This window comes from Carassius auratus, unplaced genomic scaffold, assembly GCF_003368295.1.
Source record: "Carassius auratus strain Wakin unplaced genomic scaffold, ASM336829v1 scaf_tig00031910, whole genome shotgun sequence".
NCBI lineage: Eukaryota > Metazoa > Chordata > Actinopteri > Cypriniformes > Cyprinidae > Carassius > Carassius auratus.
The window spans coordinates 3,992-23,837 of record NW_020525957.1 but is presented as its reverse complement, the minus strand read 5'-3'; the positions used below and the strand labels follow the sequence as shown (position 1 = coordinate 23,837).

The window sequence follows — 19,846 nt, the reverse complement described above, 5'->3', positions numbered from 1 at the left end:
TATGAAAGTGGGCATGGAGGCTCAGAAAGCCAAAGCATGAATCAATCAATCAATCAATCAATCATTTTGCCCAATACATATGATAATTTAAATCTGTTAATTCTAAGTGTATTTCTGCCACAGCAATTCTATTCAAAATTATTTATCATGATTTAGAAGTTCATGGAAAAGGCATGCCAGTGTATTAGCCATAAAGTGTTATAAGACTGTTTGGTATTTTACAGCACTTAATATTATACATTTGTTCACTTCCTCATTTATTAATGCAAGGGTAAAAGGAAGTATTGCGATTCAGTTTTTCCTCAAGACTGTTAACCCCTTACTAGTAACCCCCCTTTTTTGGCATGGAGACCGAAATTACATACCCAAAATAAAAAGGTTTCTGCTCATGATTCTTTCTGACTAGATACATAATCAACCTTTGTTCACAAAGCTGACACTTTAAAGTTTACTGTTCAGGAATCAGAATCACTCAGACTGTTATGATAATAGAGATGTATAAGCTCAAACATAAAAACAAAAATAAAAATATTAAAAACATATGTTTTAAATGTATTTAAAAAAATGTTGATGTAGGAAATGAGTTTGAAAACACAGTGTAGCTAAGGCCACAATTCTTCCAAGACTTCATAAAAAATTTCATAATCGAATCTGTAAAACTGTGAATTTTATGAAATATTTTCTAAGGCCATGTCATGTGTGTTTTTAGAGAAGGCTAATCAGATTGATTTATGGCCCTTGTCATCTCTGTAAGATCTCACATGTAAACTCTCCTGTGCTCTTTGTGTATGTTTCACTGTTGAAAACTGCCCGAATCATGATTGTATTGTTCTCACCAAACGGTTCTTTCACACCTCCGCCAAGTATGACACATTATCCGCATTATTCTTTTATCATTATTCTTTTGTTTTTATTCCACCTTTATTAGCCTTGATTGTGGTTTTTCAGGCTTTACAAAGCAACAAAGCAGCGATCTCACTTCAGTCTCTCTTTGCATTTAGCCCTTATTTATCAAAAGTCTTACTATAAAAATACAACAAAACATTTTCTTACGACCTTACGTGAATTATTGAGACAAAAATGCATTATGAAGAAGAAAAGCACCTGCTATTAGTAGCATTGGTGCTAACGTTAGCATCAAGCTACATCTGACAATTTATGAAATTATTAGTACACTTTTACTCAAAACTCACTTTAAACCCTGATCGAGTGTTTATAATAACTTCCTTTAGCGATCGGGGTGGAATTTGGTCGTTTACTGTTGTAAAAATATGTTATTTGTAGCCTTTTTCATCGCTGCACAAGTTAGCATTTCCGATGTACATTTTCGATTTTTTTTATAAAAACGCCCCAGATCTCAAGAAATTCTCATACCAAGCTTTACTATCGTAATCGCGGGTTTATTATTCGGATATTTTGTGTGTACAGAGGTGTTTCAGTGTTGTTTTGGCCAGATAACTACCAGGAAGTGTGCAGGAAGCATGTGACACGATGGGGCGGTGTCCAGATATGAAACTCTAAGATTGATGTTTGAAAGACCCAATCAGAGTCTGAGTCACACACCGCACGAGCTGTGACTACTGCACGCACACAGAGATCGCTGGGAGAGGCTGTTTATCATCTGATCGCGTAAATCCGTGGAAAATGAATAGAAATGACAATTCTGTCTGAAGAAATATGAAGTAAACATCAGTAAATATATCCATATATCTCCGCAGATATGCATCTTTGGTCTGTAAATCCTTATTGACGCTGTTCAGTGAGTCTATGTGAACACAAATAAACCGCTCTTGACGTGACTGAATATGAGTGAGTTGTGAATTTCTATTCAAAATGTGGCATAATACGGATTTATTATTTTGCACTCCTGACATAAATCACTAAATATCTGTCACTGCAACAATGTTTTATCAAAATATTGGTCAAATATCGAAGCTTGAGTCTCTAAACTTTCCATTGATGCACAGTTTGTCCAGCTGAAGTAAGACAGTGATGTTTAATGTGCTGTGAAAGTGAAACAATAATAAACTGGGGCCGTCAGCGATGTTTGCACGCAAAGGGGTTAATTCTTTATTTACGGCAGTCTGGGTTTCATCCTTTACACTCACACTGAAAGATTTCATCATCACATCTTCCACGGCTATTGATTCCCCCCTCCATTTATTATGAATGTCTTCTGTTTCTTTTTTTCCTGCTCTGCCCCTTCGCCATCTCTTTATCTCTTTCATGTCTAGTCCGAGCTGGTTGAGTGATGGATATAGTCATTCTCATTGTGCTGTGGTTTTTAGTCCTGTAGATAACCCACCAGTGTGTCCTGACTGACCTCCATAGTAATGGGTATTAATGAGAGGTCATAAAGCATATCTGGTCTGACCACAGAAAAGTATGCTGGCAGAAGCCTGACAAACCCAGACGGGCCGCTGTTTCTGAGTTACATCCTCTCACTTCCCATGTAGCTCCATTAATTATGTGCCATGTGTTCATGGAGATGATGAGGAGAATGCTATGGAAAATTGCAAAGCAGTAGAGCCCTGCATTTCAGCCCGGGCCCGACGAGCCCGACTTTTTTTCCATCCCTTGGGCTGGGCTTCGAGCCAATTTTCATGTCATAGTTCAGACGCGGGCCTGGCCTCAGGCCTGTTTTAGTCTTCTCCGTATTTTTATATTTTAGACGTCCATCAATTAGTGATGAAAAAAAAATGTTTGCGCTGCTGGAAACAACATGCTACCTCAACTTTCAAGAGCGGTTCGAAAGTGTTCAGTGTCCCGCAGCGGCAGCATGTATGGTGCGTGCCATCGGTGCAGCTGAACAGTTCTGCGTTCAAATGCACACAATAGACTTAAGCTTGCCGCAAAGCACCGGAAAAAGTAATTACCATAAATGTGACAGGGAGAAATAGTAAGTGATATTTTAATTATTTATTAATAAACTCGTTTTTTTCTGAGTCAGTGTCCGAAGGATGCAGTTACAGAGCCAGACTCGTCATCTCCACTTTTGATGCACCTTTAGAGATAAGTGCATCTTTATGGATTATGATTATAATTAAAGAATTTTGTTTTTGATTTGTTTTATTCCGTTAAGTAGTAATTTAAAGCGTCTCGAGCCAGGGCCAGGGCCGGGCTAGGGCCTAAATCTGAGGCCCGTGCAGGGCTCTACAAAGCGGTTATTGTCAAGATAAGCATGAGCGTGAAGTTATCTTGGACAATCTTCTTGTCTTGTCACTATACAAACTTGATAGTATATGATTCTAATTCAACTGTAATTAATTGGCACACATTCTCAAATGTCACATTCTCTGTTGCTTCTACAAACTTCCATCAGCTGATCACAATCGAAAAAAAAAAAAAAAAAAATCAGTTTATGCTTGGATAACACATTTGAATGAATATATGCACCAAGACTAGTGTTTCTAGTTTTGCAAGACAAAAAATGCTGTGGTACCTGTGCATGGTAATGGTTTTGTGGCTTAAAACATGTCCATTTCTAATCCAGCTAATCAAAGAGTGTTTTCAACAAACCAGCCTTGCTGTGCTCTATGAAGCACTCAGACAATGTGATTAAAATGTTGGCTTAATGTTGAGGAAGTGCACACTGTTGTTTCCAAATAATTACAGGGGAAGTTATCTGGCAGTTATTGGCTCTGAAACCCCTGCGACATCATTAAGGATACTCACATTAGGTAATAATGACCTCATTGGCTGGTTCCTTATCCTCTCAACTAGTGGAAGCGAGCAGTTTGGGAATCATCAGAATCAGGATGTTGTGCATGTCTGCATTGTTTTCAGTTTCCTCCCTCCTTCCATTTCTGTTGTACAGTACTTGGGATTTTTAAGTCAAAGACAAGATATTCAAACTCCTGCAACTGTGACATTGAATGAAACACCAGTAGTTTTTAGCATTCAAAGAAGCAACAAAATGCAGGAGAGAGGAACCCACTGGTGTGAAAAAAATATATTTGCAGCAGTGCTGTTTCTTTAAGAGCAGAGAGACAGATTCTCCAGAGACCACACATCTCCATCAATTAGATAGGAAAAGCGCTCCTTTTCTTCTTTCTTTCTTTTTCTATAGGTATTATATTGAATTTATGTACAATATGATAAGCCAATCATTATTACAGTAAATTAATAACAAATGTTCTGTTTGTTATTTCTCTACCAGTTTCTCCATCATTCTCTGTATATTTGTCTCCTTGTCTCTGCCAAGCCCCACTGTTTTTGCTGCGTGATCCTCAACTTTCCCTGCCAGAAATGGGAGAGCAGTAGTCATCCATCTTCTGGGCATACTTTGGCACAGTGGATGTTAAATTAAAAACATATAGCTTAGAGAACTGGGTCATATGCACTTTAAGTGTTGAAGACAGTGCTTAGAAAATAAGCATCATCAATCAAGACTGAGAGTCTGCAATGCTCTGTGAATTCAGTATCACTCCAGCCCAATTATGAAGGTAGCTAGACTGGAGACAATGGTTATTTTTCAGCAAAATGAAAACTTTTAAACTGTAGCCAGGAACTGTGTAGATTAAACGTCTGCTATTAAGTCACATTATGTAAATCACTTACGGTTATAAATTTGTGTAGATGTGTTCATTTACCTGTTCTGTGACAATTCAGCTGAAATACTATTCTTATCTTTCTCATTAACATTCTAGGTATTATTTTATTAACTTTTTTTTTTTTTTTTTAAGTTATATGCAGCCATCTCTTGTGAGTTTATATATCAAAACAAATTCCCGCTTTGAGAATTCTTTATTTCAGGTGTCTGAAAATACCTTTAGATGTATAAATCCCTGTCGTAACCTCTTAAATAAATAAAAGTGGTAGGTTTCAGCATTTAGAACAGCCTGTTCATTTCCACCACACAGTTCCTCTGATTGGCAGCTGACATTCTGAGCGATGACGAGGATGCCAAAGAGAAATATCATATCACTGAGATAATAATAGACTAAGGACTCTTGAAGCTGTGGAGAGAACAAGCAAGATTATATTCTCTGATGACTTTTGCACTGCTGAACACACAGCGCACGCAACTACTTGTGTCTTATATAGTTATTTAAAGTGGTGGGACACGGATTTATATATAGTATGTATCATTATCATCACATATAAAACGGACATTACAATAACACAAGAGACAACTTCTTTTTTATTGTGTTTAATTTGCAAATATACGATTTTGGCAAAGAAAGTAGGGATGCGTAGAAATGCATATTTTTTTTTTATAATCAACTAGTCAGTGGGTTGTCTGAACGGGTAGCTGACTAGACTGTTTTAGCCCTAGATAATTAGGCTGATTTAGGGTCGTCCACACAGCAAATTCATGTGTTAATTAATTAATGAACAGCTAGATGGTCCACATTCAAATGTAACCAAATTATTGAGGTCCAGAGATGTGTTTTTAAAGTTGACATAAATATATAAATAAAGTCGAACCTAACTATTTTTTAAATGCATTTGCATCTCTCACTTAAAATGTCAATCTGAAATATATGTCTCTATTTATGTTAATTGCAGCTATTTTTAACTTGACACAATGCAATGGCCAAGTCTCTCACAGTTGGCCGTCTCATAGCATGCTAAGAAGTTGACAATAAAAACACTGACTCTAATGCAACAACTAGACAAACTAGTCAAATTATTGAGTTGGTAGATCAGCCATCCTGGTCAATCACTAGAAAGCAGATTTCTTAAAAAAAATTTGATCTGATTTGTATTCATACTGCAATTCGATATGTTAAGAGGTGTTAGTATGTGTGAGATGAAGTGAGAAAGCATGCTAAAGGGTTTAAACCCTTTAAAACATACCGTTTCTTGCATCTCACAGCCACATTTTGCTTTCTCATTGCAAAGCCCTGGGATCTAATTTCTGTATTTTTGTTAGTGAATGCAAGCAGAGAGAAATATCACAGTACTTGTATGATTTAGAAGTGCAGCAGACACAGCTGACTGCCAGTTTAGATAGCCGCACTGATATTCCACTCCCACTGGGTTTCCGCATTAGCTCAGAACGATCTCTTACTCTTCAGGTCTTTCATGAGCAGTTCAGTCAGTGGGTGCCTTTTGAACGTGACTGCCGTTAAAGTATTTTCCCTCCCATATTGTTCGCACTCTCTTAGAAAATTCACACACGAGTAGCACTGCCTGACGGGAGTGTGACCTCTGACTCATATAGTCAGTATGCGGTGTGATAAAGACTGCAGCGATGGCTGTGATGAATGACAAATGTCATATGACTGGTGCTTTCCTATGCCTCACATGTCTCAATAGTAGTTTTAGCTGTCATTTTAAGGGTGCATGGTAAGCCATACCGTCCTCTGAGCTCCAAAGCAGATGGCCTCTATCAGTGCTGCCAGTCTTGATGTAACCCGTACGTCCCAATCAGAGCCAAGCACTACTGCTTTAGCCTGATTGCACTGCGAAAGTTTAGACTGCACTTTAAGCCTCGGGCAACAGATGCACTTTTTACCACCCCAGGTCATTCTGTCTCACAAGTTGATCGATTCCAAATGAAATAGAAAATTATTAAAAGTCATAAAAAGCAGTGGGGCTGGACCTGAAAAACTCTTATGTCACATTCTGTCTAATCTAACTTAGTAATGATGTTGTTTTCAGCCATGTTTATCAAGACTTGCAGTTTCTAAGCTAATGCAAACTGGATCTCCTGATTGGTTGAGCTGTGGATGGTCCACAGTCTCTGTCTGTTGACAATGTGGGAGCGTTTTAAGTTGAGGTCATTCAAATTGACAGAAAATATTACAATATTATTGAAATATATAATATGTATTTTTACATTTAATTTATAAAATTATTCATTCATGTATTATTCATATATATATATATATATATTAAACTTTTAAAATTGTTTTAAAGTAAATAAGTTAACATTAGCATTCAAAAGTTTGGGGTCACAAATAAAGATAGTAATACTTTCAGTCTTCAAGCATGCATTAAATTGATATATATTATGCAGTACATCTGTTTTCATCATTAATAATACAAAATGTTTCTTGAGCACCAAATCAGCATATTAAAATAGTTTCTGAAGAAAACTGTTATTTTAAATGGTACAAATATTTCACAGTGTTTACATTTTAGTAAAAAAATTATTTCCAATGGCATATATTTGGACTTTACCAGTGCGGTCTTACATTGACCACACATTCTAAACACTTTACTCTTTAAACAATGATTACAAATTATTTGATTCTCTATATTCTTTCAGGTTTTTATGTGTACATGGTAAAGAGCTACTTGTTTTAACAATGATTCAGCAACATTTTGTTTGCATGCTCTATTTCATCACATCCAATCAAGGGGAAAAGATCACAGCTATATTTTCCGCTGCATTCATGCAATACAGCAGCAGGTGTAATGAGTCTCGCTAGTATAACTTCTCTGAAACGGATGTCTCTCACTGTGCTGGTACTCTGAGGCTAGGACGGTATATCTCTGTGACAGTCTAGGGAGGGGGGTTGTGCAAATGAATGCCTCACAGATCATGTTTGTGTACAGGGCCAGGATCAAACAGGCAGTCTGGGCCATGAATCCTCATCAGTCGAGGGTTGTAGCAGGATGGGGATACTAATGCTGGAGGGAGCGTGTATGTGTGTGAGGGATGTTAACTTCTCAAGCAACCTCCCATTTTGGTAGGAGAGGAGGTATCTGACATAGCCAAAATAAAATAGTCACTGCTTATAGGTTCTGCAGGCTAATCACATAGCCAAGGCATCAAATGCTAGTTTACTCGGAATTATTCAAAGTAGCATATTTTCTGAGCCAACATCTCCTTGTAAACAACGGCTTCCTTACCAAACTCTCCATTACCCCAGGATTTAAACAGTCACTTCTGAAACTCAATGCATTCTTATGAAATCTCTTGGAGGAATGTCCTTTACCGAGAGCATGCCACCTTGATCAAATGAGTGAGGAGAGACAGCCAGAGAGCTTCAGGGATTCATTACAGAGGTCTTGAGTTATAGTTTCATTTGTCGTTATTACACTGGAGGATTGTTTGCGGAAGGAGAGAGTTTATTAAGAGCAGGGACTCCTTTCCAAACATTTGGCTTTTCTGGTTCACTCATGGTCAACAAGGAAGGATGGCTCTCTCTGATTCCACCTGTACACATGGAGTGTTATGGTCCACAAAAATAGAGGTAATATACCTACACTGTACATAGTGTACAGTAAGTATAGAAAAGAATAATAATCTGCCTAAAATGAAGGCGGACACAGTTTTTGTTTTATCTAGTCATAGGCGGAATTCGCGGGGGGGTCGGGGGGTCCAGACCCCCCCATCTGAGGGTTGTCCCCCCCTAAAATATAATTGAAATATGTGTATTGTAAATAATATAATGTAATATAGTTAAACTAATTGTGTAAGTAGTAAAACAATAAAAATGCAAACAGAGCAACAACAAAAAAAGTTTTAAACATCTCTTTTGGATGTTGGCTTTGGGTGGTTCTCAATTCTTATTTGTGCATCCTCATTTCCTTTCCTCATGTCTTAGCTCCACCCCTTCAAAATGCAAGGGAAGGACGCAAGGAAAAGAGGCGAATATGGAGGAACTGAATCAAATTAAAATGATATATTCTCACTCAAAGCGTCGTCAATTAGTGATGACTCTACACCACTGGATTGAGCTTGCAAGTCAGGATTCTTGATCATTAGAGATAAATATTTATATTGCAACAGTTTCAAGCTTCACAAAAAAAAAAAAAAACACACATTTGTCTGTATTTTTTATTTATTATTATTATTATTATTATTATTATTATTATTACCAGTTATTATTAACAATAAATTGTTAATGTGTTGCATATTAACCCCTGCAGGCATCTGTATTAACCAATATAAGATGCATTAATTAAAAAAATTAAAACCAATAAGCCATTCAAATCAAGAGACGTAAATAAATATAATTACGACTGTGCTGAAAAGTAAACATTATACATCAAAATTACAGTCACTATCAAAACATAACACACATAACTTCATGCTTAATAAAACTTCATGCTCGTGAAGCCTCCTCACTCCTCGATCCTCGCGGTGCAATTAGAGAATTGAGATGTCCCATAAGATGGCTGTGCTCGATCGGTTTCCGGATCAGAGGATGGAGGATGGATATTATTCAGAAACGATTTTGATCAGCCAGCATAGTCTAAACCTAGACATTCATGTTAATTTCAAAATCTGTCATTCAACATGAAATTGTGTCAGATGATTTTTTATATTTATTATACAGTTCTGGAAAATATTTTGGCAAAATTAGATTTTTTTCACTGTGGGCGGGGCTACTAAACAACACTATGAATAGAAACCAAGCCATCAATAAAATGCCCTGTTATTTGTCACTCTTAGTAAATGGCGTTTCAGTTGTATTTGTGTAATTATATGCTTGTGTATTTATATTACATCAGATAAACAGCCAGTTACAGTGTGCATAAGGACTGCACAGGGCAAGGGGCTTTTTTTTTTTTTTTTTGTCAAAACCCCTTTAGAGCAAACTAATTACAGCTCGTTATCAAACACAATCCTTACCTTATATTATCAAACACTACATCCGTGTGACTGCAGGGAGAGATCAACCTGGACACAACAGTCTCTGTCAAAGTATTTGTTAATGCTTCCCATCCTTTTAGTCTTATTACAATCTTTTTTTGCTACAATTGTCTCTTCATTTACTTTCTCTGCAGTCCATTGACTGAAAACAATCACCTGGAAGACAGATAGATGGAGATGGAGAGAGAGAGAGAGAGAGAGAGAGAGAGAGAGAGATGAGGTTCTAATCATGTTGGTGTTTTAATCAAATCCTCGACCTCTCTGCTAATCGCTGGTGGCATTACAGTTCCAGATAAAGTATGTGTGCTGGCCTCCCTTCCTCGTTTCACTGTATATTTCCCATTAACCCTCAGGTGAGGCTTTTATTAGGATTTAATCAGGCCTGGAGTTTTTTTTTTTTTTTTTTTTTTTTTGGCCTTTTTGGCCTTTTTGTTAGATAGAACAGTATGGGAAAAAGGGAGGATTAAACCAATTTATCCGAATATGCCTGAGAATCAAACTCATGAGTCATCATGACTATGGTGTTGTTAGCACCATACATGCACTTTGCAGGATGATCTACTACAGGAAAACAAACCCATGTTATTATGTGAGCTCCAACTTGGTAAAGGGGTCATATGATGCGTTAAATTGTATTATATTTCAATAATATTGTCATTAAATTTTTCCTTTCTATTTGGAGTGTTACAAGCTCTTGGTGCATGAAGAAGATCTGTCTAAAGTCTCAAATCCAAAGAGATATTCTTTATATAAACACATTGCATTATACCAAATACACAAAATAATGTTCTTTTTAGCAATGTCATAGGACCCCTTTAAGAAAACACATTTTGACAACTGCATCATGACCCTAACTTAACTGTTTGTATATTTTATTTATTTTTCCATTAAAAAAAATAAAAATAAATCAAGGCAGAACTGATTTTTTTATAGATATTATCTGCTGCATTATAATAGTTTATTTATAATCATTAAAGTCTTAACTTACCCACAGTTGGATCATACTGGCTCAAGAAAAGAACAGCTGGATAACTAAGGTCCAAATAAAACATGAGAAGCAGATCTGTAAGCACACCACAGTTTGTTCCAATAGCATTCAAGGTCATTACTCAGACTGATTCTCCTGCTAACTGAAAATTAGAGCCAAAAGGGGAAATAGAAGACACTAATCAATCTGAGGCTGTAACAGAGATGAGACACAGAAGGGAAGGGGGTTCCTGCTCAACCTACCAGACCAGATGGCCAGTGTGTGTGAAATGAAGGAGCTCCTGTATGTGTGATGTTAGTGTTCGTGAAGCACATTTATGCATTATGGTTAACGAATAATGATCCTTGATTTTGAATAGATAGACCTTTGTTGTTACAAACAAATTTTATTTTAAATAAATGTATTTTTATTTATCAGAAAAACTTAAAGAGAAACACATATCTGTTTCAAAAAAAAAAAGAAGAAAAAAAGTAGATTTTTTATTTTTCCTTTATTTTACCAGGTGATGTCCCATTGAGATCAAATCTCTTTTACAAGGGAGCCCATCATACATTTATTCATTTATCAGACTCTTTTATCCAAAGCGACTTACAAATTAGGACAGTGGAAGCAATCAAAAACAACTAAAAGATCAATGATATATAAGTGCTATAACAATATATAATATATATATATATATATATATATATATTTTTTTTTTTTTTTGAATTATAGTATTAATAAAATTACTAATTTATTTCATCATAAAAAAATTTATTTGAATGTTTTACATTCTAAAATTATATATGTATATATATATATACATATATAATTTTACCAGGTGTGACATCTGGTACTAAGGGGATATGAAAGGTGAAGGACTTGGACAGCTGTAGAGGATCGTTTCAACCTGAAGCCCTTTGTGCCAGACCACAGAATAGGTATTGTATTCTTGTCAGCCTCAGGGCATCAGATCAGAAGAGCACATTGCACACACTCACACACACACAATGTTTTTTGATGATGTCATCTGACAGTACTGGAACTCAGCAGAGATGGCTTTTTTTTCTTGCATTGAGTGCCCGTGTGAATGCGTGTGTGTGTTTGTGTGTGTGTGTGTGTATGTGTGTGTACATGTCTGATGCTCTGACTGAGAACATCACACTGTTTATGAATAGGTAAAATTACATTCTTCTTTTTTTCCACACATAGATAAGCACCCGCTCTCAGAGTCAGAGAGAGAGTCAGAAAGAGAGAGAGGGAGAGAGAGAGAGAGACTGAGACTTTTCTGTGCCAAAGAGCTTGAATGGGCAGATGTTGTCTGAGCAGATCTCAATGCGTGTACATGCTTCTGTATATGTGTGTGTGTGTGTGTGCGTGTGTGTGTGTGTGTTGAACTACCATCCAGACAGCTAACAGATGGAGTGGAGAGGTGTTGTTTTACATTGTTTTATAGAATGTCAAGGGGTCATAGTGCATCTCTGGTAGACTGCTGTTCAAAAAGTTTGGGGTTGTTAATTTCATATGCTCACCAAGGCTGCATTTATTTGATCAAAAATACAGTATATATTGTATGTGTAAAAACAGTATATACACATATATATATATATATATATATATATATATATATATATATATATATATATATATATATATATATATATATATATACATGTTTGTTTATATAGCACAGTTTAATACAACACCAGGTTGCCTAAAGTGGTTCACAATATCAAAAAACAAAAAACAAAAAAAAAACATAAAAACAAACATAGTCACAAATAACAACACACATCACATACAGTAACAACATAGGCACCATTTAAAATAACTAAACCTGAATCACAAAAAACCCTTCATTAGTCTTTAAAAGATGTGCTTTTAACATGAGCTTTGAAAACCAGTAGTGTGTTAATGGATCTAATAGTATGAGGGAGGTCATTCCACAGTTTTGGACCGGCTCACAAAAATAATGTAAGTGTATCTGCTAGTGGTAATGGTAGCTAATGGTAGTGTATCTGCTATAGTCTTCAGCACAACCTGACTTTTACTTGGTAGAGATACGGTTATCACTGAGCATTGAATTCAGTTTTCCTACATATCATTATGCAGCATTATCATTACTGCATTGAAAAGCTATGTACTGTACCACAACAAAGTGGTTGAAGAAGAAGGATTAAAAAAGTTATATGAATCTGTGATAATAGCTGTGGCACTTCTTAAGCTGAAGTTTTTATACATTTAGTTAAAAATACATTTTGCTTTGAATTGAGCAAAAACACATTATGGAAGTAAATAGGGTTGATTTCATGATGACTTCTCCTTTTCACTGTATGAGCAACGACAGTCCGGAAGTCGTTCATTTCTAATAGAGAGCACTACAGGAGTTCCAGTCATATGAGAATGCAGAATTTTTGGAATCAATTTAAATTCGGGTGCAGAATATTAGAAATTTTTTGCAGCTAGACTGTATGCAACTTTACGACCCAATGTGATGTATTCTAATAAAAACTATGAACACAGGGATTTAAATAGTATTATTCCAGTAAAGTGGGTTGTTATGGATAATAATGTCTAAAATATTTGAGAATTATTATATAATTTACGGTGATTAGCACTAGAAAAGAAAATTGACTTAGAGGTGATATATTCATAAATTCATTATTCAGTCGTTTTACCTAGTGGAGGAAAACTGCTGCTTCTCAAGTAATTTGGAACTCCTGTCTAGCTGCCACTAGCCAGCAAAATGCAACAATTTTACGCGAATGTCAGGGATAGTGGAAAGGCAGCTCAAGGTGTTTCATATACCTGTTTGTAGCCTCAGTGTGATCTAACTTGCCTTACATACACAAATGACATTATTTCCCACAGCTAGAGGCTCTGAGAATACAGTCTCCTCTCAGGCTTCGTTGAAAACAACCAGCTTATTAGCACTGTCCTTAAACACACATACACAAATGCACACAGAAAACCACATGCACATGTATGCTCCACCCTCACTCTAATACAACCCATCTCTTGTTTTTAATTGGCTCTCATTAAAAGCCAAACTGCTGCTGTAGCTCAGCAAGTCTCCAGATATGTTAGTTAATTGTAGAATGTGTTAGAAAGCCAGCAATTAGCCGCAGCTGACAGGCGAGAGCAGAGCCGCGCCGGCCGTTTTGATGACTCCCCTGTTCGGCCAAGATGACTGTTTGTTAAGGCTGCAGGGATCCAAAGGGATAAGCACTGTTTCGTTTAACATAAAAAAACAGCCTAAAACAAAGAACAGGTTTCTTATAAACAGCCTCTGTGTTTTGGCAGACCTGCAGAAACAGGGATGATTAATTGACATGACTGTCACGGTGCTGTAGGGTATTATTATTTTATTTTATTCGTGGAGCAAGGGTTTCAGAGCTGTGGATAGTATCAGACTCTTTGTTTTTCCTGTCTTTGTTCTTTGTTTTGTTTTTTTTACCATTGTTTTTAATTTATTTCATTTTTATCAGCTTTTTTAACTTTTTGTTAAAGTTTTTTATTTATTATCAATTTATTTATTTATTTTTTCCTTAAGATTTAAAGCAATTTTATCTGGTTTTAGCTGCACGTTTAATTTCAACCAAACACCCTCTCTCCAAAAAAATCATAATAATATTGTCTTTTATACCATGCATCTCTGTCTTTGCAGGTGAGCCAGCACTTGCAAAGGAGAACAACTGCCTGAACGCAGCGAAGGCTTGCAACCTAAACGACACCTGTAAGAAATACCGTTCGGCTTACATAAGCCCCTGCACGAGCCGAGTATCAACAGCTGAAGTCTGCAACAAACGGAAGTGCCACAAGGCCCTGCGGCAGTTCTTCGACAAAGTGCCGGCCAAACACAGCTACGGCATGCTCTTCTGCTCCTGTCCTCTGGGGGATCAGATGGCCTGTTCTGAGCGCAGACGTCAGACCATCGTACCGGCCTGTTCATATGAGGACAAGGAGAAGCCCAACTGCCTGACGCTGCAAGCGTCCTGCAAGACCAACTATATCTGCAGGTCTGAACCACAAAAAACTGGTTTAAAACAGGCATCATAAAATGTAATTTGTGGTGTCAAGTCAATTCCTGGAAGTCCAGAGCCCTGCAGAGTTTAAATTTAACCTTAATTAAACACACCTGATCCAACTGATCAAGTTCATCAGGCTTATTTTGAAAACTACATGGTATGTGTGGTGGTTTGGTGGAGCAGGGTTGGAACAAAGAATCCGGTCGTCCAGCAATGCTCTAAAACATTTATTAATCTTGGTTAATGTTAATTTCAACATTCATTAATACATTATTAAAATAAAAAAATAATGATACTGGCGTATCAGTTCGTATTATTTAATGGACCCAAGCAAACATGAACTAATAGAGTGAACATTTATATTTTTATTAACTAATGTTAACAGATTGTTCTGGGAGGGTGTTATGTGATAGACAGCGACCCATTATGACAGTTGATAGTTTTGGGCAGTTTTTTGCTGGATTTGACAGGTTTTGGTGTGAACCTCTCTGTTGTTATCTGAATTACTTTTAAAGTCTGTCATTGTATGATCCTCAGTCGTTTAGTATATGATGGCCAGTTTTTCCTTTGTGACTGTTTACAAAGGCAGTGAGTGTATGATGTCCAGAATTGTAAAACCTGCTCAGATATTACTTGTGTGAGTTGTGTAGTGTATTCCTGTTTTAAGTCAGAACGGTCTGAAGATCTGGGTTGAATGGTGTCGGTGGGTTCTGATGGTGTCGTTCAACCTTCTCTGGACCTTGACAGTGTAATATACTTGGCAGTCAGTGGGACAGTCACAAGCCTCCCAGTTTTTCATTCAAAATATTTTAAATTGTGTTCCGGAGAGGAACGAAGCTTTTTACGGGGGTAAGTGGTGGTAAGTGATTAATGACGGAAAAAAAAAAATCACTGAATCTGAGAGGCAAGATCACAACATGCCATCTGTTATAACATGTGTTTACCAATAGGGACAGACATGGTCATAAGCAGCTAAGCTGCATCTACTGGGAAATAAAGCGTTTATTAAGGTGAGGCAGGAGAACACATTGTGAGGACAATTGTGGTGATTATTGAAGTCTAGCAATAAAAACTGCAGCCTTAAATCTGGTTTGTGCAGGAAGGAGGCAACAACAGAGTCTGTTAAGTGGCTTGTTAAGGATTCATTAGCACAACATGAATGTAGTTTTGCCAAGTAAACGTCTTTGGGCACAGAGAGAGCGACAGCTAATGACCCTGCTCAGTCAGAAGAGCTGCCGCTTGGCATTCTGGGGGCAAATTCAGACACTCATATAAATAAATGAAATATATTTGCACTTGCGCTCCAGGTCTGTACAGTTCATGTGCTCCATTCCAGCCATTTTTTCCTTATTATTTGTCCTTCTTTCTGTATCCACCCTGCTCTTGTACCCATAATCATTTTGAAGCCAGGTGTAGCCCCTAGCTGTAGCAAGGTTCTGGTGTAGTTGTGCAGAAACCTCAGACTAGTCCCACACCATGTGTCTTAGGAGACACGGCACAGCACATTCATTTACACATTTCTTCTTCATCCTTAACACTGTGACAGAATGCTGTGGAGAAATGTCCAACACTTTTAGCAGCCAAGAACTGTGTATGAAGTTTGCTTTACAAACACAGATTTGGCAACATATGTCTTCTTTCATTTAGAATGAAATCTATTTAACTGTAAATTTATGTCATGAAGAGGTGAGAATTATGTAATAAAGTGTGTGTGTGTGTGTGTGTGTGTGTGTGTGCGTGTGTGTGTATGGTGTTTTAGGTCTCGTCTGGCTGATTTCTTCACTAACTGTCAACCTGAGCCCCGCTCTCTCTCTGGCTGTCTGAAGGAGAACTACGCTGACTGCTTGCTGTCGTACTCTGGCCTCATTGGTGAGGCTACACTGTAACATATATTATTTATTATTATTATTATTAATATGGTCAATTTTATATTAATTAGAGATCGTTGCACTTTTAAAAACTATTTATTTATTAATATATATGCATTACATTAAATTGTCACAGCCATTTAAAATGAAATAAAACTAGTGATGGCGAAAGATGATATATATAATATATATATATATATATATATATATATATATATATATATATATATATATATATATATATATATATATATATATATATATATCAACATCAACCAGTTATTTACTGATGATGTGAGTTGATCTGTTCAAATCTGGATACCACTGATACAGTTTAGTGTCTCATTAACTAGCACTGAGTGACTGCTACTACTCTCTATACAGTCCACACATATATATATATATATAGAGAGAGAGAGAGAGAGAGAGAGAGAGAGAGAGAGAGAGAAAGCCTTTGGGAAAACATGTTTGTTCTCAAGTTCTTTCTTCCGCGATTTGCTCGGTGTGTGCACACCACGGAAAAAGCAGCTGGACCCACGGGAATACAGCAGCGGAGCTATTAATCTGTGATTAGCTCCTGTTGTTGTCCTACCAGTGGGAGACTGTTTCTCTGTGGGCTAACTCTGTCACATCTCCGCAGTACAGCTTTTATGAGGCACATTGCACCAAAATTATGATTTTTCAGAAAGCTCAGTGAGAGCAAGATATCTGAAGATAATGTGTGATCACAATCAGGCTTTTAAAACACACACATTTAGTCAAATTCCTTTTAAAAATGAAATTGATACTTTATTTTTATTAGAGCGTAGCAGCATGTCAAACCATGAACTTTTTTTTTTTTTCCAGGCACTGTGATGACCCCAAATTATCTGCGTTCACCCAAGATCAGCGTGTCGCCATTCTGTGACTGCCAGCAGCAGTGGGCAACAGCAAAGAGGAATGTGACAGATTCACCGAGTTCTTTCACTGACAACACCTGCCTGCGTGAGTTACTGTTCTGGCTCAGTAGAAGCTCATTCTTTGCTCATATTTCACTCATATTACGGTTATAACCCCCCCACCCCCCCATCTCTGATGATTGAATGTCAATTACACTTCAATAACGTGCAAAAGACACCCAGGAAAACATTTTCAATGATGAAACATAAAGCTAATAAACAAGCGATTAATAAATAATATGAATTGTATGTGATTTTCATGAGATTCTACACTAGTGCATTTGCATGTATGCACATTATATTTATATTTATATATATATATATTATATATAATAATATATCATTATAAACAATAACATTAGCATACAAATATTTTACATTTTAAAGCATGAAAAAATGCTAAAATAGGAGAAACTTTGTGAACATGATGATGTCAAATTTGTATGCCTGGAATCAATTCATTAATGTACCATCTGAAGTGTTTCACGAAAATGAATCAAACTTCCCAGCTCTATATGGCATTTTCCAACTGATGTTTTTCTAATTTTGCTGATTTAATGGTTTCCTACTCGAGAGCTGTAGTCTTATGAAAAACTCTTTGGGAAAATCATTGCAATTTAAAAAGAACCAGCTTCATTTCACCCACTAGTAAATACATATAATAGATGTAAAGATGTGAATAATATGTCAATCAAACACACGTTACCTTTTTTTGTGTTGTTTTCTCTTTCTTTAAACTCTGTGCCTCCATCCGTCCCATTTTCCCTGTCCATTTTATCTCATTCTCTTTCTAATCCAGTTTGCTCTGTCCATCTCTTCAGACTCCAGCAAAGTTGTTTTCTGAGGCTTTTTAGCTGTCCAACTGTCAGCCTGTTTTTATCTCAGCCTCTTCCATCATCCTTTTATGTACACTTCTTTCTCTTACCCTTTTCCCTGTATATCATTTGCTTGCTACACTTGCTTGACTGCACCAAGTGTTACGTTTTGTTCCTGTGTACTTGTAGAATGGCATGAAAACAGACTAAGTGGAAAAAGCAAAAAGTGCGCTTTCAGGAAAGCTTGTGAAAGGTCTAGGAGTGCTACAGAAAGTAAAAAAATATATAGTACTGACAGAGATCCAAGCAGGAGGCAGTTTAGAAAGCAGGATCAAGATGAATGCCACTACTCAAACCTCAATACACAGCACTTGAACTAAGTTTCTTGTGGTGATATAGTTCACAGAAGAAGAAGGTCATGTCGATCATCATGCCTCATTTGTAACAGTCCAGTCCTCAGTTCACCGCTAACAGTCAGACCTGCTAACAGTAGGAATGCACAATTTGGAGAAAAAAATATGATTATATTTATTTTAATAAAAACTGCATTTTGAAACTGTGATTGTTTGTAAGGGCTGCTTATATATCAATATGGATATGATGATGAAGAAAAAGAATAGAGAATTAGAATTATTAAACGGAAATATAAAAATTAAGAAAAAAAATAAGAAACCTCCACGCATAACGTATTTAAATAAATCACAGCTTTTGTGATTTAAAAAATCACACAAAGCTGCAACAACAACAACGACAAAAATCTCATCTCATTGAATATCATCTTAAACTAAATTTTCCTATTTCCTACTGTATATGTGCTGCAGTTGTTATCTTGTTACTTGTTACTTAAAAATGGCTGTTTAAAATTGTGAGTGGCTGGTAAATTTTGCATTCAGACACTGAATTTTCCACCTTAAACGTCTACATGGAATATTTGGACTTCAGACCACAAAACTTTAACGTCAAGAACATTTACAGTGAAATAGTGAAGGCAAAATTTTGATTTTAAAAATAAAATTAAAAAGATAAATGTAAGCGAATAATGCCCTCTCAAATCTTTCTCTAAGCTACTGCAGTAAAATAAATGGATTTGAATGTTCAGATCAAAAGAAAGGGCAGGGTGGATTCACTGTAGGATGAGTTTATCTGTGAACAGTGTGAGCTTAATTTGATTTGTTTCTTTTAGTGCCGAAGGGCTTTGAGGGGATGTTGAAGGAGACTCTTCAGGAGGGTTAAACTGGGTTAAACTTCTTCTTTATCGTTATATCTTTCTTGCTTGCTCTCTCTCACTTTCTCTTCTCCTTCTCATTACCTCATTCTCTCGTGTCTCATTATGGGAATTCAGTTGTTAAGGCATCCTGACAGTTCTGGGGGTTTGTTCCCAGCGCCGTCAGTATCTGGGTGTTTAGGAGGCTATGACGAAGCGCTTTGGCATCACACCCTACAGTAGCCCCTGGGTATTATGTCTGTCTGCCCTTGGAACACTGCGTCCTCAACACAGGCTAGTGTAGAGCAAAGCTGAGCTTCAGCAAAACAGATGGCATAAAGTAAAATAGTGAGATTGAAAATAGTGAGAACGTTAGTGAAATATTAAGTTGAGAATACCCCCACCCGCCCCCCAAAATACTTAAAATCAGCTTTACAGTTTGAGTTTGGTGGCATGTTCTTGAAATAAAG

General features: G+C 36.7%; 1 protein-coding gene across 1 annotated transcript in view; it reads left to right on the top strand.

Annotated features, from left to right (window-relative positions):
• Positions 1-19,405, top strand: part of LOC113080635 (GDNF family receptor alpha-1-like) — a 61,857-nt gene extending 42,452 nt beyond the window's left edge. The window contains 6 exon segments of the mRNA XM_026252796.1: positions 14,191-14,542; positions 16,311-16,420; positions 17,266-17,339; positions 17,342-17,380; positions 17,382-17,403; positions 19,356-19,405. Of these exon segments, the coding sequence (XP_026108581.1) occupies positions 14,191-14,542; positions 16,311-16,420; positions 17,266-17,339; positions 17,342-17,380; positions 17,382-17,403; positions 19,356-19,405 (647 nt within the window).
• Positions 19,406-19,846: the final 441 nt, after the last annotated feature.